Raw genomic sequence first — 16,901 nt, forward strand, 5'->3', positions numbered from 1 at the left:
CTTCGTAAGATCGATCTCTTTTATGACGCAATGATTGTGTTCTGATTTATCTTTAGCCAAGTATACCTTCCCAAAGGTGCCTTCCCCAATGATCTTAATCAGGTCAAATTTATCCATGGTCTTAGGGGTCAGAGGTTCCTAAAATGAAGTAATAAACCTTTACTGTACGCTTCTCACCACTAGCCAGCAGAAGACTGATGAAAGGCAAGGAAGGAAACTGTTGCCTAACTCTTTCTACCCAGCTTTTCAGACAGTCCAGAACTTCCTCGTGGCCACGGGCAACAGTGAAAAGGGGTTTGGTTGGTAGATTCCACGGTCACGCTGGATTGTAGCCCAGATTTGCGATTTTAGGCGGGTCAGCAACTCACAAAAACCTTCCTACTCCAGCTTCCGCAATGGAAGATTACTTGAGTTTGAGGGAAAGACCACCACCCCAGGTGCTTGGTGCCTCTAGAAAGCGGGAAGTCCAAGGGCGAGGCCAGCACAGACCACGTCTTAGTGGGGAGGTGTCGCCCTCTGCAGGGAAGCCTGGGAACTTATTGGGTCGGTGTTTCAGAATCTAGCGCTGTGGAGGCATCGCGGTATTTAAGAAGTTAGGGCCTGCGCCAGTCAAAGGTCCTGGGTCCCACACAGGGGACTCCCCACCAAATCTCTGCATACACTTGTGTAAATGGAAACCCCATTCGCAGTTTCTGCCTCTAGAACCAAGCGATCACATCTACCTAAGCGTCTCCCCATGGTATCAACTAATACCGGATTTCCTAGGAATTTAAATCAAGGCTTAATTGGCTCTGGGGACTTTCCTTCGAGTTGGGTCCCCATTTGGGAAAACACCCTGCCTGCTGGCTGTCGGGGTGCAGTCGTCGGGAGGTCCGGAGTCCTAACAACCGTGGTCAGAGGACTGTCCTGGCACCCGGCTACAGGTGTTTACTGGTGGAAATACGCGCTTCGGTGTAGGTTGCTTTCCTCTGTCTCCCTTTTATGCCACAGTTGGAGGCACAGTGGAGGTTTGTATCTTGCTGTACTGGGACTCGAACCTAGGACCGCATCCATGCTAGGTAAGCCTTCCACCACAGAACTTTACACCTAATTCTTTCGGGAGACTGTTGTGGAAACAGGTCCAAGTTGTTCCTGGTATGGCTCGAGTTTCCCATCCCCCTGCTTCAGGTACAATGCAGACTTTCCTAAAGCCCTGGGTGCTCTACAGAGCAGGTTGTTTCCAAATAATTTCCAGTCGGGTGTATACTGCTAAGGTTGGCAGAGGAGGCAGCGGTCTGCACGCACGCAGGCGGGGGACCTGAGTCCAGGACGCTGTGGCTTGTGCGTTGCCACGGAAACCGACGCTGCCCAGGGAGCAGGTTTCTGCCATGTCTCCACCCACCTGGACTCCCATCTCTCTCCCTGCAGGTTCGAGGGGCCTGGGGTAGCTCCTGAAGAGCAAAATGGGTGGGCTCGGCCTTACCCGCTCAGCAGGCTTTGAGCAGTGAACCTGAAAGTGTCCACGAGGATCTGGTCCCTTGGCAGCTGAGCCTCCCAGACGCTGGGGTAGGGGAATGGGCGGAGTGCTGCGCCGGGGCAGAGGAGACTCATGGGTGCTCGTTTTCAGTTGCCCCGGGTTGGAACCCAGATGCAAAACAAGCAACACGACCACACCTTCCCGCTCCTCGGCTGTGTAAGAGGTCAGAGGAGGAAAGTAAAGCGGGGCGAGCGTAATTCGCTGGTCTGAGACCTCAGCGACCTGTAGCGTGGTATGAGAGGGAGCAGAGGCGGTAGAAGCGCTGAGGTTTTTGCAGTGGGGGGTGGGGAGCGGGGAGAAACCGCTTTTGGGAAAAGCACGCTGGGCTGGGAGATGAGTCCGATAGTCTTGTTGCAACCTTCGGGTTCCAGAGTATGTGGCCCGGTGGCCATTTTCCAGAATTCTAGGGGCGGCAGATTTTGGACCCGTTTTCTGGCTGGCTTTTTGGGCACGGGGGTGGGGGAGTTTCTTTGGCATATTTGGTACATATATTCTCTGCTGTCTGCCACCTTTACAGGTCTCCTATTGCTATGCTGAGAGAGGAAATGTGTTGGTTCGGTTGTTGGCGGTGGGGCGATGAGGGATGAGGGATGGTGTTCAACTACGGCATACACGCCCAGTCGGAAGCACGTTTCTCATGCACGGTCTTAGACGCTCCTGAGAGGTGTGTAAGGGAAGGGAACCAGGCGCTGCCCAGGCCTCTGCAAATGCACCTCCTCTCAACTATCTCCATTTCCTACTGGTACATCAGGTGCAGCAGATTACCTAGGGAAGATAGAAAAATTTTCAGGACGGTAAATACTAACACAGGAAGACAGCCATATCCAGTGGAATCTAAGACCTATGACCATTTCGCACCCCACCATTGTCCTTCACCTCCCCCGCCACCCCCCAAAATACCCTCATTTCTCTAAAATGTACATTACTTCCTTTTCTCCTTTATCTACACTCTACTCCCTGGGACGGAATTTTATAACAATGTAATCTTTCTAATGTTTGACATTCTTATTGATGACCAGTTTTCTGGAAGTAAGTGGAAATTAGCATTTCCTGACCTTAGGACCTGAAGTGTTTTGTTTTGCTTTTTGTTTCTTCTGGATTGAAACACTAGCAGTACGCCGTCGATTGAAATAAAATTTAAAATAATCAAATTATCTTGGAAATGAATTCCTTACAGATTAAATGGGCTCCACATGGACAAATGTGATTCTTAGAATAGATGAGGTTCACCTTCTTCTGATGTCTATCCCATTTGCCTTTCTGAATGAGGATTGAGCATCTTACCCAGGGTCCTCCTTCTTGCTTAGCTTCTTTAGGTGTACAGATTTTAGTATGATTATCCTATATTATATGTCTAATATCCACTTATAAGTGAGTATATACCATGTGTGTCTTTCTTCTTCTGGGATACCACACCCAGAATGACCTTTTCTAGTTCCCACCATTTGCCTGCAAATTTCATGATTTGCTTGTTTTTAATTGCTGAGTAGTATTCCATTACGTAAATGTACCTCATTTTTTGTATCCATTCCTCAACTGAGGGACATCTGGGTTGTTTCCAGATTCTGTCTATTGCAAATAAAGCTGCTATGAACATGGCTGAGCAAATGTCCTTGTTGTATATCCAGCAGGGTATTAAAGCAGATACTGAGACTCAGCCAAACTTTGGGCAGATGCAGGGAATGTTAAGAAGGGGCAGATAGAAAGACCTGGAGAGGACAGGAGCTCCACAAGGAGAAAAACAGAACCAAAAAATCCAGGCCCAGAGGTCTTTTCTGAGACTGATACTCCAACCAAGGACAATTCATAGAGATAACCTGGAACCCCTGCACAGATGTAGCCTGTGGCAGCTCAGTCTCCCAATGGGCTTCCTAGTTCCAAATGGGGAACAGGGGCTGTCTCTGACATGTACTCAGGGGCTGGCTCTTTAACACCTCCCCCAAGGGGGAGGCAGCCCGACCAGGCCACAGACGAAGACAATGCAGCCACTCGTGATGAGACCTGGTAGGCTAGGGTCAGATGGAAGAGGAGGAGGTCTTCCCCTATCAGTGGACTTCAGAAGGGGCATGGGAGGAGATGAGGGAGGGAGGAAGGGCGGGGTTGGGAGGAGACGAGGATGGGGGCTACAGCTGGGATACCAAGTGAATAAATTGCAATGAATAAAAATATATATTTTTAAAAATACTTACAAAAAATTAAAACAGAACAAAACAAGAATAGATGAGGTTCGCCTTCTCTTGCTTTTTTTTTTCTTCTGTAGACAGGGTCTCGGTGTGTATCCCTGGCTGCCTGCCTCTACCTCCCTGCCAGAACTACGTCTGTGAGCCACAACCAGTCTTTTCTTTTTAAAAGCTATCAGCACTAGCAAAGCTCACTCAAATAAGCAAACACATGGAAGTTTGGTTCAAAGTGGAAATCATCTGATTTTTCAAGAGGATTTATAACCTGACTCACTCTCACTGGTCATTGAGATATAATTATACAATTTCAAGTGTGCTTGTACTGTCTGTATCCAGCAATTAGAGCAGATAACAAGACATGGAGGATGGTCCACAGGGACGCTGAGTGTCGTGGACATACTCTTGTAGACCTATGTCTTCTTGAACATGAAATATCATCAGAAAAGCGTCGCACTACCATTCGAAAGGCTGACCTAGGGAGGCTGAAGCCGACCCACACACAAGCTCTGCACTCCAGCTACTAATTTGTCCCTTGCAGCGTCTAGGGTGAATGATTTTGGACACTGCTCTGTGTGTATACTGGTCTGAATGACCAGGCAATGGCTGCAAGACGCCAGGGCAGACAGACAGACATAGAAAAGAGGAAGAAGAGAGGCCTGAATTAACCGAATGGGATGGGCTCGCCAGTGACTTCGTGTGAGCCTGCTCTTGACTTAACATACATACACAGGGGGATAGACAGAACACAGGTATGTAGACAGGGCCCAGATATCCCAGGAGCAACCGGCACACGCAGCGAACACACTCAGTGCCCGGAGACTGGCTTCTAACCCAGTGAAAGGAACCATGGATTCTTGGGGGGTGGGGAAAGGCTGATTGTGGGGCTGTGACAGAGAAGGTACAGTTGATCCTGCTTCATCTTGAAGTAATTTAAAAGGACACGAACATCACAAAAGGGCACAGAAACCAACTGGGAACAATCAAGCAACCAAGCCAGTGATTTAGGGTAACACTGCACCCTCTGGCTAAGAGGTAGGACTGAAACCCTCCCAGCTGCAGTGGAGCCGGAGTTAGTGACAGTGAACAGATGGGGGACAAGGGAGTCAGAACACGATGGTGGGAAGTCTGGCAGATACTAACTTAACTACTGATCAGGGCAAGCATCCACTGTGGCACACGAACACTGACAGGACACGATGAGGACAGCACTTACCTTTGTGACAAACACTGAACACACCCAAATGAGGGATAAAAACCAAATACCTAACCAGCATTCTTCAAAAATGGCAAGGAAAGACAGAGAGATCACCAGAAACAACGGGGACTAATGCTGACTACAAGACTGGGTACAGGGCGCTATCCAGGGAGGGTGCAGATTTACACGGCAGCCTTCAGATGTGAGGACGAGCGAGAGCTGGGCTGTGGGGTGTAGCTGGGGCAGAATACCTACCTCTCATTCATAAGGTCCTGGGTTTGATCCCCAAGCACTGAAGAAAAGGGAGGAAAGTTAAGTGGTTAAAAGCTACTTAGAGTCTGTATTTCAGCAGGTCCTGGTAAACAACTGCTCTATAATTTCTACCCCTCTTCAACACATGGGGTCAGGAGAAAGATACTCCCTTCTCTAAAGGGTCATAGCAGTAAATGAGGGGACCCAGCATGCAGGTGCCTCCCTTCACAGCATGACACTTTCTGGTTTCCGACATTTGTTACATCTCTTTGGCTGTCTTCCTGCCTTGTGTCCAGAACTGAGATCTTCTGGCAAGCTCTAGAGCCTACCCACTCATCTTACGGCTGATCCCGACCTCTGTCCCTTTTGTAAATCCTATGAGGGACATTTAAGGGCAGCTGGTAGTTGGTAAATATCACTGGAAATCATCTTGAAGCATACCCAAACTGGATATTATTGAAAAAGTAGCACACACGGCTAGGTCATAACTTAATGTATTTGGAAAGTGAGAGTGTTACACAGTAATTGTGGATCATTACACATGGGTTGCTCTAACTGTCTTGGTTAGGGTTCCTATGAGGTAGGCATTGTTATAGTATAGTTAAGGAAACGAGGGATCAAAGAAGTCAAGTTGTTTCCGATTATCACACACACACAGACACGCGCGCACACACACACACACACAGTTAGTGACCAACAGGCTAGCACTCCACCTCCGTTCTGTCGGAACGCAAGGCACACGGCATCTGCTGGACCTCCCTTGTGTTCAAAAACCTCACAAGGATTCTGGACTGCTTTTCAAGTGTGTTGATCCATTTTTTCAGTCTTCATTTTCACTTCCTGCCATCAGTTTTCTAGACAGCATCTCCCCCACGTGGCTCAGGCACATTCTCAGAGGACTTTTCCATCACGTAAATCCTGGTGTTCCACATGTTTCTTTAGTTCTGTCAGCCAATCAGGGTTTTCATCGTCATCCTCAAAGTCCCTGGGGACAAACAATTTTGATGATGAGCCTCTGTATTCGGGGCCCGGTCTGTACTTGTTGACGGCTCAGTGCAGAATTCTACCACACACTAATTAAAACATTTAAAAACTCAATTCTATAGAGTAATTGAATAGAGAGAGAAAAAAAGATTAGTTCTCATTTTTTTTTTCACCCTGAAGTATTACAAAATGAAAGCCAGATATAGTTGCACGGCCCATAATCCCAACTTGACAGCTGACACAGGGGGAGCCGAAATGTCTGAAAACTCAGAAATAGAAACAAGTCCAGGCTGGAAAGCACTGTGTGCAGGATCCAGCCAGGAATTCATGGTAAAATTCCTACCACACAGCAGCCAACGCAAGTGCTCATTTAGGATGGAAAATGGCACAGCTCTCCCTCAATCTGAAATTATCACGGCATCATAAGGCACATGCATACAGGGTCCACTCCCCAATTACAGCATCTAGTCTTATTACAACGTACGTGTCTTCTTCATCTAGCCGAGGTTCAAATCTCTCTGGATCTAAAATGACGGAATCATGATCACCATCAACACTGTCTGACGCTGTTTCTTCAGAAAGGGGACCTTTCAAGAATCCTTCTGCACCTTCAGGGGATTAGCAACAAAAAGTAAGACAGTTTACCTATTTGTTTTCAAACAGGGTCTCACTATGTTGCCCAGGCTGGTCTTGATCCCCCAATATTAGGACTACAGGCCAGAGCCAGAATGCCTGGAGAAGCCAGGCAATTTAAGCAGTGTTTACGCATCATGAGTGGGGTAGACAGTAGACCCAGGAAGTATTGGAATGTGGACTAAGTTTTACAGCAACACCGTCTCTAAGACAGGTGAAAAAATACACTAAAGACCTTTAAATATAAGAAATCTGTATTATATTGTATTTTATTATAGTCTGAGAAATTTGGGGAGATTCTGTCTCAAAAAAGATAATAAAAATATTTTAAATAAGCAAGGAGAGTTGGTATTTGAATTATCAAAGTTAATGCATACACATGCAATCCTTAAATGCAGTCTTTGGCCTGAAGTCCTAAGAACAGTATTATAAGTGGTCATTCTGTCCAATAAAATTAATGAAAATATATTTTAAAAATTAAATACTGGATGGGCAGGGGTGGTGTAAACCTTTAATCCCAGCAGTCAGGAGGCAGAGGTGGGAATCTCTGAGTTTAAGGCCAGCCTGGTCTACAGAGAGAGTTCCAGGAGAGACAGAGCTACACAGAGAAACTCTGTAACAACAACAACAACAAAAATCAATCATCCAATAAATAAAATAAATCCTAAATGTCTTTCATTTTAAAGCTCTATCCAATTATCCAATATAACAAAATTTAAAGAAATTTTGAGGTTATCCCTAAGACGTCTGTGTATTTAAATGTCAAAAACGGCTGTTCCGGGATACAGCTCGTCCCACACAGTAGTGAGGGTCTGATCCCCAGCACCACTAGCAATGTAAAAACGTATTGACTTTTTCTAACATAGTGACCATTAAAATAAAAAAATCAGGAAACAGAAATTAAGTATCTATAATGGAAAAATTTAAAAACAGGTTAAGACAAGCCATAAATAATTCAAGAACACCTAAAAGTACACTTTTGGAATTTTCAAGATTTATTTTCATTTTATGTGTATGTGTGTACCCACACTTTATGTATGTACCACACGTGTGCCTGTGTACCAAAGAAGTACCCTGAATCCACTAAGACGGAACTTGCCACATGGGCGCTGGGAAATGAACCCTGGTTCTCCAAAATTCCGGGTGCTCTCAACTGCCGAGCATCTTTCCCGCCCCAGCTTTATAACTTGAAAGTCGCAGGGATCTGGAGAAGGGAGAATGGGTTACTTAATGCGCGCAGTGCCAGCTTCTAAAAGAAACAGAATCTAGACGCTGGTTACACAGGAATGGGCATGCCTGTAAAACCCTTGAAGATTATCATGATGAGAGGCCTGTGGAGACTCAGCTCAGCAGTTAGGCACACTTGCTGTTCTTCCAGAGGACCTGAGCTTGCTTCTCAGCCCCACGTGGTGGCTCGCCACTGCCCATAGCTGCAGATTGAGGGGCTCTGACTCCCTCCCTGGGCACTGCCGTGACATTCACTCACACAGACACAGACACATAAATAGAAATGAATCCTTGAAAAAGTTAGTAAGGCATATTTTACCATGTTTGTAAAAGTCAAAGAATTCGTATGACCACATCACAGGCGAACATTACCTGGTCTATGTATTGTGTAGGTCTGAAATGCCAGGCTGAGATCCGCATCCTTCAGCATGGACAACAAGGCCTCGGGGGGCTCCCTGAGCCACTGCCTACGGGCATTATTTTCACCATACTTTATCACAGAACCACCTAGTTGTAAAGAGGGCCATTAGTACCAGGTTTAAAAACAAAGAACTTCCAGCATCTACCTTCAGATCGTATTTCCAGGGAAGTTATGACTACGGCTGACTCTCACTGAAAGTCTAGTTTACTCACCCACAGTGAGCAGCGCCAAATGTCCCTTGAAGAGTGACATAAACTAAAACCCTAGCACGGTTTTTCTACAGAGCGTTCTATGGTAAAATAATAATATTAAGTCTGACTATGGTCTTCCCCGTGTGCCCATGAGCTCCAAACTTTGCATATAACGTACTTTTTAAAAGTTAAGTCTGGAGCAGGAGAGATGGCTCAGTAGTTAAGAGCGCATGATGCTCAGTTACAAGGACCGAGCTCAGCTCCGGCACCCACACTGCAGCACACACGTGCCTGTAACTCCAGCTCCAAGGGGTCTGGCCCCTTTTTCTGGCTTATATACATATGTATAAGCGGTCACACAGCCAGACACAGATAAGATTAAAATTAAAAAATAAAAGTCCGCACTGAACGTTTGCATGCACACGGACAGTACAGGGTGGCAACTGCTTACACAGCACTTACACTGCCTTATGAACAAGTGGTCTAGAGATTAAAGTCTACAGAAGGAGGCGGGTGCTGCATGATGTCACATGAGGCACTTGAGCATGCATGAACTCTGGAGTCTGAAGCCAGATTCCCGGGGACAATGGTGGTGCTAACCTCTGTCATCCTCAGCCGTAAAACTGGAGGTAAGGACGGGTGCTTTTTCCAGAGCTGCCAGAGCGGAACTGGGGTCGTGTCTCTCCCACCGCTGCCTGAGGTTCCTCCGGTGCTCCGGTGAACTACCTGATTCTCAGGGAAAGCGATCAAACGTCAACAGCAGCGCTTTGTTTGTTCACACCTACACACGCACTCTGACAAGGCAGAAGTATTTCTTGTCTCTCTCAAACTCAGGTGAAGCAAGAGTCCCGTCCAGGGGGCTGGAGAGATGGCTCAGAGGTTAAGAGCACTGGTTGCTCTTCCAGAGGTCCTGAGTTCAATTCCCGGCAACCACATGGTGGCTTACAACCATCTATAATGAGATTTGGTGCCCTCTTCTGGCTCACATGCATACATTCAGGCAGAATACTATATACATAATAAATAAATAAATCTTAAAAAAAAAAAAAAGAGTCCCGTCCAATCTTAGGAACCAAGGAAATAACAATCTTAAGTGAGCTCATGCGAAACGGCGGCCCAATTCGGAATGAGCTGTCAAAGTGGACGCACTGAAATGAGCATGGCTGGCCTTTTGCATGATGGACAGGAATGAGTCTCCCAAGGACTCACGTACACAGCGCTTGCTGCACCTGTGACTCACTGACATATACCTTCTCTTCCCCGCTTCCCTTTTACTTACTGTTTTGTGGGCTGAGGTTTTTACCTGGAGAGTCAGTTTGAGAGAATGAACTCTATTACCAAACCACACCCCAGCCCTTAATCTCTCTTTTGTTAAAAAAAAAAAAAAAAAGTGCTATTAGGTATTTTGCCTGTATATATGTCTGTGCGCCGCATTAGTGTTTGATGCCCACAGTGACCAGAAGAAGACATCAGATCCCCTGGCACTGGGGTTAGAGACAGTTGTGAGCTGCTGTGTGGGTGCTGGGAATTGAATCTAGGTCCTCTGGAAACACAGCCACCTTAAGCACAGAGCCACCTCTCTAGCCCTTAATGTCTCTTTTTTTTTTTTTTTTTTTTGCAAATAACCAAAATCCCCCCCTTTGGTTTTTTGAGACAGGGTCTCTTGTGTAGACTTGGCTACCTTGGAACTCTCTCTGTAGACCAGGCTGGCCTCAAACCCAGAGATATCTGACTGCCTCTGCCTCCTGAGTGCTAGGATTAAAAATGGGCACCACCATGCCCAGCTCCAAAATATTTCTCAACATTAAATCCTGAATGAACAAATAACTATCTACCTGCAACTTGCTAATGATAGATACCCAAGCCAAGTAACGTGAATATTGGTATTCACAGTCCCTAACTCCCTACAGAAGTAATGATTATAATTCAGTAATTCACCTGTATCTCCTCTGGCTGCTCTCAGCGCACTTCCCGCTGAATTTGTATGAGTGCCTTCCAATTCAGCTTGGCTGCACTTTCTGCCATGTTCTTCCTCTTGCTTTATAAAAGATTTTAAAATTGTGATTAAATAATGTCTGTATTATGGAGAAATATAAATATGTAATCAGCTATTTTAGTTATAAGTAAAAATTAATGCACTAAAAACATAAAGTTATAGAAACCCAAATACAAAGATTAATAACACTATGTATTATATATACATGTATATGAATAAGTTTGTTCATATACATGTATATTAATATCCATATGTATCAGTAGCCATATATACATACATACACACATATACAAACAGCAGAGATATTTGATGAGTTTTTTCTTTTTTAATTGAAAATATTTTTTTATACAACATATTCTAATCATGGCTTCCCCTCCCCCACCGCCTCCCAGATCATCCCCACCTCCTTATACACTTAACTTCACTCCCTCTCTCTCCCTGCCATTCTGGTAGCTACATTTTGTTGTTGTTGTTGTTGTTGTTGTTTTGTTTGAAGACAGGGTTTCTCTGAGTAACCCTGGCTGTCAGACCAGGCTGGCCTTGAACTCATGAGATCCGCCTGCCTCTCACTCCCAGGGTGCTGGGATTACAGATGTGTGCCACTGTGCCCGGCTGGCAGCTACATCTTTAAAAGTAGTCAGACATTAATGTGTATGGATGTAAATGCTATTGAATACCCTATGATGATTAGAGAGAGGGAGATGTCTCAGCAGTTAAGAACACGGGCAGCTGAGAGAACCAACTCCAGGAAATTGTCCTTTCACCACCATACCAATACCGCAGCACATGTGACCAACCGCGGCACATGCGGCCCCACTGCGGGTAATTAAATGAATGTAATAAAAGATTTTTAAAATGGGTCATTCACACCGGCTCTTTGAGTGTTCATTCCGAAGGCTCCCACCCCATCACATAAAACTCTGTCACAGAAAGTTGATTAAATCAGTACATCTACAAATTGTCTGAGCCGTTTATTTCCTGCAGTATAGAAACACAAAGGGTGGTCTTCACTAACTATGTACATATGCAGAGACGGGGTGCTCTAGCAGCTCCTGGCTGGGCCCAGGCTATGTGGAACATGCTGGTCTTGGAAGCTCCTTTGACAAGCCACCTACTTTGCTAGCATGCATTTTAACAGTGCAAACACAAACACTGCAGAGAAAACGCATGGTTAAACTTGTTCAAAGCGCTCCTTAAGGCCATCTCTCCCAGCACCAAATACAGATCACCAGTGTACTTTAATTCTTTGTTAGCTAAACTCCTGGCTGGCCAGTATATAAACAGTAAAAAATCATAGTAGGGCACCAAACAAAAAAGGCTGAAGGATTTTATTTCCCTCCTTGTTCCCATAACATCTCCTAAGAGCGTTACTGCAAAATAAATAAATAAATAGAAGTCTTAAAGTGAAAGCAATTCCTCATATGCATTTTGGGCTTTTTGTTGTTTGGTTGACACAGGGTTTCATTATGTAGCCCTGGCTGGCCTGGAACCCATTATGTAGAGCAGGTTAGCCAAGAATTCAGAGATCTACCTGCCTCTACCTCTTAAAAGGTACATCACCACACCTGGCCATAAAAAAAATTTATGTATGAAATTATAATCAAGAGATGTGGTGATGTATCCCTATACATCTCGGCACTTGGGAGGGAAAGAATCAGACGTCTAAGGTTGTCCTTGGCTACATAGAGATTTTGAAGCCAGTCTTGGCTACATGAGACCTTATCTCAAAGAAACAAAACTAAAAAAAACAAAAAAGAAAAAAAAAGAAGCAGCAGAAAGATAACCCTAAACAAATACAAACACTGAGAGAATGCCAACTGTAAATGAACGTAAATTCTTAAGGAAAAATGAAGCTTAGTTATGGTTTCTGTATGTGTAACAACTGGAGAAAGAATGAGCTATGATTTTAACCCCAACAATCATACTGAATTACAGTCAAGGACCCTGCTCTTTACTGCAGCCCCCCCCCCCCCCCCCCCGCATGCTACTGGTTTTACCTGCGAACAAAAGTTGCAAGGGCAGAAAGTTTATCACCAAACAAAACTGTCTGGGTCTTACATCACAGCGATTGTTGGTTTTGTAGTCTGTCCTGGTAATGCTACCTGTAGTTATAGAAATAACCTGCCTTCCCAGTGAGGAATCACCCTGCCCAGTTAGAGACTGATGAAGGAAAATCTCTCTAATAGCTTTTGCCTGGCTTCTGGCTAATGCCCAGGGAAGAGCTGTCCTTGAATTGAAAATCTCAATGGCTTATATACACCTCAGGCTTGTCTATTTTACATTGCTGTCCTTCTTAAGTCTCCTTCAGGCCCCAGCCCCAGGTTACACTTTAACAGTTTAAACAGACAGGAGATTTCATGTCTGGCCACTTGGGCAGCCGGAGACTGACACAGCAGAGACAGTGACAGGATTAATTCTTAAGTGCACAGGGTTGTTCTTTTCAAATAATTGTTATCCCAGTTCATCTTGTCCTCCTGGCAGAATTACACTTTTCTTCAGGCAGGCCAGGACTTAACACTGGCTGTGACCCCATGCTGCCCCCTTGAGCTGCCCGTCAGAGGCACGTTCTTTGGTGATGGGCTAATGGCTGGCCAATCCTGGTGAACAAATATTTACATCCCAGCAAGTACCTTGCTTACCTCTAACAGGCCCGGATAGTTATATTTGCCTTTGGGGTGACTCACAGGATAGCTTAAGAGGGACCACAAACTTTTGAACAGAAAAATGTCAAGGTCAAACAGTGATCTAAGTGTTACTTGAGTAAAATAGGGATAAAATTTCTGGTACGTGCTCCAACATGGATGAACCCTGGAAAGCTAATGTAATAAGACAACTCAGGCACAAAGCCCTGCATGAGTCCTGTGACGGCTAGTTTATGTCAACTTGACATAGGCTAGAGTCATCGGAGTGCACTGGGAGCCTCGACCGAGAAAAATGCCTTCGTGAGATCCTGCTGTGGGACATTCTCTTAATCAGTAATTTGGGGGGAGGGCCTAGCCCACTGTGGGTGGTGCCATCCCTTGGGCTGATGTGAAAAATGACTAAAAGGAGAAAGCAGGCCCGGTTCTCTGCCTCCTGCACCTCACACCCCTGCTGTCCTGTGTCCACCACACGTGTTCCCTGCTGGCATGGTCGGCACCCTCAAACGAGCCACAGCCAGCCCCTCCTTCCTTTGGTTGCCTTTGTCAGGTGCTTTGTCACAGCAAGGAGAAAGGTACCAAACCGTCTCAAAACAAAGAAGTTGCTAAAATGGCGAACTGTTTGGATATGCCTATTTTACCACAATGAAAGCAAAACAAAACAAAAAAAGCCAAGCTCGGACTGGGTTCTGTCTTATCTGTATTGATGCCACTGGCGTTGGTAATTACAAATGGGAACAATGAATAAATGAAGCCCTTAGGAGCTTATCAGGCAGTGCAGGGCACAGCTCCTTGATGCTTCAGGAGCCACGAGGTGAAGGGCCACTTAGCTGGAGGGTGAGGCCACACATCAGCACACCTGATGCTCTCCAGATGCATGCTTCACAAACTCAGTTAAAGCACTTACCAGGGTGTTTGCTTCATCTCCCAGGGCTATCCTGCCTCTGCTGGGGTCTGCTTAGAAAGAGATGGTGGGGGGAAACACAGGAAGGCTCAGCTTATTAAACCCTAACAGGGTTTCCCCACCCTCATGTTGTGTTTTGAGAAGGACCGCACTATGTAGCCCAGGCTACCTTTCAACTCTGATCCTCCTTCCTTGGCCTCCCAAACATTGGCATTTCTGGTGGCTGACAAATAAGGATTTTAAAGATAGCTGGCTACAGCATTAACCTGAAGAGGTATCAAGCTTTCAACGTTTGGCAATATTCTCCAGATATTAAAAGAACAACCTATGTTGTTTTATTCATAATGTTAAGATCTTACATAAATTCATGTTTACCTGAGAAGATAAGAGAAGTCCTCACTCCCACAACTGTATCCCATATTTTATTGATTTGTGTTTTTGTTGTCTGTTTTGTTTTATGAAGCAGGGTTTCACTGTGTAGCAAAGAACTCATTATGTAGATTAGGAGGGCCTGACACTTAAGAGTGATCCTCCTGCCTCACTCCAAAGTGCTAGGATTAAAGGCAAATGCCATCCTGCCCAGCTTTGTTCAATATCCTAAAAATTGCTACTGAATGCCTGTAAGGACAGGCAATGAAAACACTAGAGTAAGCACATCACAGACAATCACTGTCTTCGTGCTGATTTCCCTGTTCTGATCTCACTATCTAGAGACTAAATGGTCCCATCTGGTGGCATTTCACTAACTCCTCTATTCTTGTCAATGAAGACACTTCAAAGACATATTTATGTTCCTATCTTTGGCTACCAAACCACAGGCATCCTGTAGGAACTGGCATTTCCTCAGTCTCAGAAGAGGGGAAAGACTGAAGCCTGGAGCAGCTGTAGGGGAGCTTGTCTCCTGGAAAGTGATTCCACGTGGTTCCAACAACAGAGAGACTGAAGCAAAGGCAATGATAGGACCAGGACACTCAGTCATGCATACATATATCCCTCGCAAGCTGTAACATGAACCTCACGTCAGGACCCTGGAAGGAGGGCAGGGGCATGTGTGCATGAAGGGAACAGAAGGCCATACAAGCCACTTTACATTTAGACAACATGGTACTGAGATGGAGATCTGTCACAGACCAAGATGGCTAAAACTGGACATCTGGGGGCTATGAGTCAGAAATAAGCGCCCGATACCAGATGTTCGGGGAACCCAAAAGTGACAAGTTTATAATTACAATCGCAAAAGTTGCAATTTATAATTACACTCGGCAGAATGCCACTCTCTTGTGATTCTGTACAAACATGGCCTTGATGTCAGAGGCAAAGAGCCCTCACCTTGTCAGCCTGTGTGAGCTGACACATGTGTCCACCTGTGCACGTTCCATGGGTGCCTGCAAGCATCTGACATCTCTGTGGCCCGTGTACCAGTGAATGAAGTGAGTCCTATAGCTGTCTGCCTATAGCTGCCTTCTCTTTAAGTTGCTGGCTTTGGGGAACACTCCTCTTTCCCTGGCATTGGAGCATCGATCCCACAGTGGGTGTCACGAGTCTGCTCTGATATCTTCCCGAGGTGGACACACTGAACAGACCCCCTTGGCTTTTAACTGCTGTCTTTAATTGGCTCACTGAGGACAGGTGGCTGAACCAAGCTTGTTAGGGCCACCTGGGAGAGGCTCTGATGATAACTTCTGTAACTCTCTGTATGATCTAGGTCTAGGTCTAGATCTACACATATATGTGAAATTATAAAGCTACGTTTTTCCAAACTATGTTGAAACTTGTCCTAGTGCTTTCTTTGCTCCATTTCCTACTACCCTGGTAAGTTAACAAAAGCTACAAAATAGCACCAGAGACAAAACTGTCATGAAATCAAACTTGTAAAGCAAAGTAAGTGGCCGCCTCTTGAGTGACAGTGAAGATGCTGAACTGTAAACTTAGGCTATATCCTAACAGTGTGTAACACTGGACACACATGTTTTGAGTTTTGTCCATAGTTCCTGGCTCATCACCGCTGCCCTTCAACCTGTCCCAGAAAAGTAAACAAACTGCTTCCATAAATTATCTATGAGGACAGTTCAATGACACGAGACCCACACACGGTCGGTTATGCACAGTGCCCCGGCTGGGAATGATCTAGATTTGCTATTCTTCTCATATCTATTATCTCTGTTGGACTTCTTCAGAAGGAAGTCATTGATTCAAAAGAAAATTTTAAAAATGCTTTGAAAAAGCTTGAGGTGACAAGTCCAACAGAGACTTTTTAAAAGACACTTGAAAAAAAAAAAAAAAAACAAAAACAACAACAACAACAACAAAAACCATAAGCTCCCAAACTACTTACCCCTTTTTTTCGTTTTCTTAGGCTCAGATACTTTGATTTCATCTAATACCTGTTCTCCGTATTCTCTGATGACCTGAAATTTGAAGTTGAAAATTTAAAAATGTGAAAAACCTTTTTTATACCCCAAGCAGGCCCAGAACTTATGATCACCCTGCCTCAGCCAACACAGTGGGAATTACTAGCCAGCACAGCCAGACCCCGCTAAAGAAAGACACTCTCCCTTTGACACCGGCATAGTGTCATGTAATTATCAATGCTCTTCCACACAAGATCACTTAAAGCTGAAAAACAGAAATGCCATGTGAGAGTAAATGTAAGGAGACAAGTGTAATCCTAGCTATGTGGAGGCCTGCCAACCTGAGGCCAGTGTCAACCCAAAATCCACAGCCTCAGCAAAAAAAAGAAGTCAAATAACATTACAACTTAAA

The 16,901-nt window shown here is 45.2% G+C and overlaps 2 protein-coding genes and 1 long non-coding RNA gene across 8 annotated transcripts in view; 1 reads left to right on the forward strand and 2 right to left on the reverse strand.

The window, feature by feature from the left end:
• Nek5 (NIMA related kinase 5) overlaps window positions 1-1,496 on the reverse strand; it is a 41,677-nt gene extending 40,181 nt beyond the window's left edge. Inside the window, exon 1 of the mRNA XM_060381449.1 lies at window positions 1-1,496. Coding sequence (XP_060237432.1) covers window positions 1-117 — 117 coding nt within the window. The 5' untranslated portion in view covers window positions 118-1,496.
• LOC132653590 (uncharacterized) overlaps window positions 1,309-16,901 on the forward strand; it is a 24,811-nt gene continuing 9,218 nt past the window's right edge. Inside the window, exons 1-2 of one of the 2 annotated variants that reach the window (XR_009591308.1) lie at window positions 1,309-1,407; window positions 6,629-6,758. This is a non-coding gene — a long non-coding RNA (uncharacterized LOC132653590). Of the gene's footprint in view, window positions 1,408-1,428; window positions 1,680-6,628; window positions 6,759-16,901 lie in introns of those variants that run through there. The other variant, XR_009591307.1, reaches the window with a different exon arrangement.
• Window positions 5,622-16,901, reverse strand: part of Nek3 (NIMA related kinase 3) — a 24,620-nt gene continuing 13,340 nt past the window's right edge. For 4 of the 5 annotated variants that reach the window (XM_060381452.1, XM_060381454.1, XM_060381453.1 and 1 more), the window contains exons 10-16: window positions 16,474-16,546; window positions 14,142-14,191; window positions 10,538-10,637; window positions 9,200-9,325; window positions 8,360-8,494; window positions 6,612-6,735; window positions 5,622-6,128 (exon numbers count right to left, since the gene is read on the reverse strand). In XM_060381452.1, the coding sequence (XP_060237435.1) occupies window positions 6,035-6,128; window positions 6,612-6,735; window positions 8,360-8,494; window positions 9,200-9,325; window positions 10,538-10,637; window positions 14,142-14,191; window positions 16,474-16,546 (702 nt within the window). In that variant the 3' untranslated portion in view covers window positions 5,622-6,034. The remainder of the gene's footprint in view (window positions 6,129-6,611; window positions 6,736-8,359; window positions 8,495-9,199; window positions 9,326-10,537; window positions 10,638-14,141; window positions 14,192-16,473; window positions 16,547-16,901) is intronic. The other variant, XM_021661094.2, reaches the window with a different exon arrangement.

Source organism: Meriones unguiculatus, chromosome 4, assembly GCF_030254825.1.
Source record: "Meriones unguiculatus strain TT.TT164.6M chromosome 4, Bangor_MerUng_6.1, whole genome shotgun sequence".
In the NCBI taxonomy this organism is placed as follows: domain Eukaryota; kingdom Metazoa; phylum Chordata; class Mammalia; order Rodentia; family Muridae; genus Meriones; species Meriones unguiculatus.